Source organism: Manacus vitellinus, unplaced genomic scaffold (genome assembly GCF_001715985.3).
Source record: "Manacus vitellinus isolate BGI_N305 unplaced genomic scaffold, ASM171598v3 scaffold_74_pilon, whole genome shotgun sequence".
Lineage (NCBI taxonomy): Eukaryota > Metazoa > Chordata > Aves > Passeriformes > Pipridae > Manacus > Manacus vitellinus.
The window spans coordinates 2218803-2222086 of NW_021940780.1; the positions used below are offsets into that span (position 1 = coordinate 2218803).

At 49.8% G+C, this 3284-nt stretch overlaps 1 protein-coding gene across 1 annotated transcript in view; it reads right to left on the reverse strand.

Annotated features, from left to right (window-relative positions):
* LOC103757411 (mitoferrin-1) overlaps positions 1-3278 on the reverse strand; it is a 48477-nt gene extending 45199 nt beyond the window's left edge. Inside the window, exons 1-2 of the mRNA XM_029964570.1 lie at positions 2974-3278; positions 1613-1669 (exon numbers count right to left, since the gene is read on the reverse strand). Of these exons, the coding sequence (XP_029820430.1) occupies positions 1613-1669; positions 2974-3196 (280 nt within the window). The 5' untranslated portion in view covers positions 3197-3278. The remainder of the gene's footprint in view (positions 1-1612; positions 1670-2973) is intronic.
* Positions 3279-3284: the final 6 nt, after the last annotated feature.

Below are 3284 nucleotides of genomic sequence, written 5' to 3' on the forward strand. Positions count from 1 at the left end.
CCAACCTCACCTTCCAAATCCAGATTGAGCCACCCAGAGCCAACCTCACCTTCCAAATCCAGACTGAGCCACCCAGAGCCAACAGCTCCTTCCACACCCCCCAAACTGAGCCACCAGACCCAACAGCTCCTTCCACACCCCCCAGACTGAGCCACCCAGACCCAGCCTCACCTTCCAAATCTGGACTGAGCCACCCAGAGCCAACCTCACCTTCCATGGCCAAACTGAGCCACCCAGAGCCAACATCTCCTTCCAAATCCAGACTGAGCCACCCAGAGCCAACAGCTCCTTCCACACCCCCCAAACTGAGCCACCCAGACCCAACCTCCCCTTTCAAGCCCACCCAGACCCAACCAAGCCCCTCAAGCCCAAACTCCAGACCCAACTGAGTCACCCAGAGCCAACCTGCCTTTCCAAGCCCAAACTCCTGACCCAACCTCCCCTTCCCAGCCCAAACTGAGCCCCCCAAACTTCCCAGTGCCCCCAAAAGACTTATCACAGGGAGGGAAGCAGGGCAGAGCTCTGCACTCCCATGGGCTAATGAACTCCTCTCCTCCAGCTTAATTAATGACCTTTTAGTTCTAGCTTAACTAATGACTCTTTAGTCCTAGAAAAGTGAATTAATCACTGTCCCTCACCTGGGAAGTGGAACAGACCCACCTCCAGCCCCACTGACTGGAGCAGCTTCCACTGACTCAAGCAAAAGGCCAACTAATTTAATTCACTTCATCAGGGCATAATTAAAAGGATTTGATACACCAGAGATTTCTTCCCCCAGAAAAACCTGACTCTGGGCCAGCTCAGGAGTGCAGTGAGGAGCTGCAGGCCAGAGAATTGTCATTTTAGCTGCATTTTACACCGAGGGGCCTCATTTCACTGAGTTCAAAACTATTTAATTATCAGTCGGTTTTAATAAAGCGTTAAAAGGATAACTTAAATAAAATTCATTTCTGATAGAGAATAATGGGAATAAGTTAAGTAGTTTGTTTAAACTAACTAAAAGGATAACTTAAATAAAATTAATTTCTGACAGAGAATAATGGGAATAAGTAGTTTGTTTAAGCCAACTAAACATGTTTTAAATTGATCCATGGTTACTTAGTCTAACATTGTCCAAAATTCTTTCTTTTGCATTTGTTCCTTGCTTACCTTTCTATATCTAACAAATGTTTATCTGATAGTCTTTTTTGACAGGTTAAATGTTTTTAATGTTAGTGCTAAATGTGAGAAGATGCTCATTGCACATTATTTGAAGTTTTGTGCATTTGACTACATGTCCCCTGTTTGACATCTTGTGCTCAAGGACTAATTAGTCAGAGTTTCTCCCAAACCTTGTTTTCCCATTTAAAAACAAGAAAAAAAAAAGGGGAATTTGTCACCACAAATGCTAAGTTATGATGAGTTTGCTCCAGGGCAGCCAATCCCAAGGTACGCTTATAAAGGAATTATAAAGCAACGTTTATGTTACACCGAGGAGCATAAACGTCAGAGATCTGCTGCAACAAACCCCCTGTGCTGTTCTATCCCTCTCCTGCCTTGCTGCTTGGAAGCAGAGTGTGTATTTTTGATGGTTGCCCCCGGGGGGAGCAGCCCTGCCCTGCCCAGGGCTTACCTTCGGCGGGATTCATCACGGCGTCGTGGAGCAGCGTGGCCACGCTCCCGGCTATCCCTGCGGGGCAAGAGCAGCCTTGAGAAAGGCAAACAGAGGAGCCAGGGCTTGCCTGGGCACTGCCACCCATGGAGGCAGCTGGGGGAGCGCCCAGGGACACTGCAGTGACTGCCAGGGCAGCAAAAGCCACCCAGGGACACCGGGATGCACTCACAGCCACCATCCCCAACGACTCCCAGGGGTTTGTCCACACCACAACCCCCCTGCAAAATGACTGAGACATGAGCAATGTTTGCAACCAGCCCAGCACATCCCTAATTAGGTGTTTGCAGCCCTTTACTCAGCCCTTTACTTCTCAAACACTAATTGCCCACATTCTGCCAAGTCCAACCAGCCATGAACGATCCCGCACTTGGCTCCAGGAAGGGCCTCTCCAGCCACACCTTCCCCTTTGATCTGGGTTCCCACCTCGAATTCTCTCTTGCCCAAATGACTTTTGGTCATTTCTCATTAACCCAGAGCTCCAGTTTTCCTGCTGGTACCAAAAAGCCTGTAGCTACTTGAAAGGCAAACATGGGAAAGGTATTCCTGGCAAAAAGCAGCAAGAAGAAGGATGTTTTACTCCCTGAACTGAGGGAAGTGAGTCCATGGCAGATTCCTGCTCTCACAGCACGTCAGGTCTCCTGCACAAACCTTTTTCTAACACCCTGGCTGTCCATTTAAAGAGTTTCTGCTGTTACAGAGTTATTTCTGGGTTGAAAAGCAAAATATTCCTGATAAAAGCCAAATTGAGCACGCAGAGGATGGAGGAGGGCACTTCATGTTGGAGCTCCCAGGGACAGCTGGAACAACCTGAGCTCCAAACCTCCCAGAGGTTGGAGTGATGCCTTCAACACAAGGTTATACCTTTAGGGGACACCTTCAAAGGCTGGACCTGATGCTCCTGAAGGCCTTTTCCAACTTTAATGGTTCTGTGACAACACAGAATCAGCACAACTGCACCTGAACACCTTGTCCACTGCACTGAGGACTCGTGCTGGGAGAGAGCAGTGTAGGAACCTAAACCAGCCTGAATTTGGAGGGCAAACACGAGTGCCATGAGGTCAGGAAGGGCTTCTCTACTCCACTGCTGACACCCAGCCCAGCCTCCTCTACCCTCTGTAGACCTGCCAAGCACTGCCCAGTGCCAGGGGTGTCAGAGGAACAAGGTAACCACCAAGAAGGGCTCAACCCAGGGGCAGGTGCCACCTCTTTGCCTCCTGCCTCCTCCCAGGGGGATTATTTGGCTGCCTAGAGCAGGAAGCAAGCGATAAAACCACAAGTGGGGTGGGGGTGTTTTTTTAGGGTGACATCCCCCAAAATACCATTGGCCAGGTGGCTGTTTCCTCCCTGCTGGAGAGTGTCACTGAGGGACTTTTTCATTTTCTCATAGCAGGCAAAGTACATGGCGTGGGCAGGGCCAGCCCCCAGCATGGTGACATTAATCCCACGTAAAGGCCTCCAGAGCCCCTCAGTGAGGACAATCTTCTTCAGAGCTTCGTACACGCTCCTGTACTGGGCTTTGGGGTCCGGCTGCAAGCTCTGCATCCTTGTCTGCAACAAAGCACACGGAGGGAGAGGCCTTGGTTACCCAGCTTTTCACTCAGCAAGCACAAAATCCACGAGTTCACAGAAT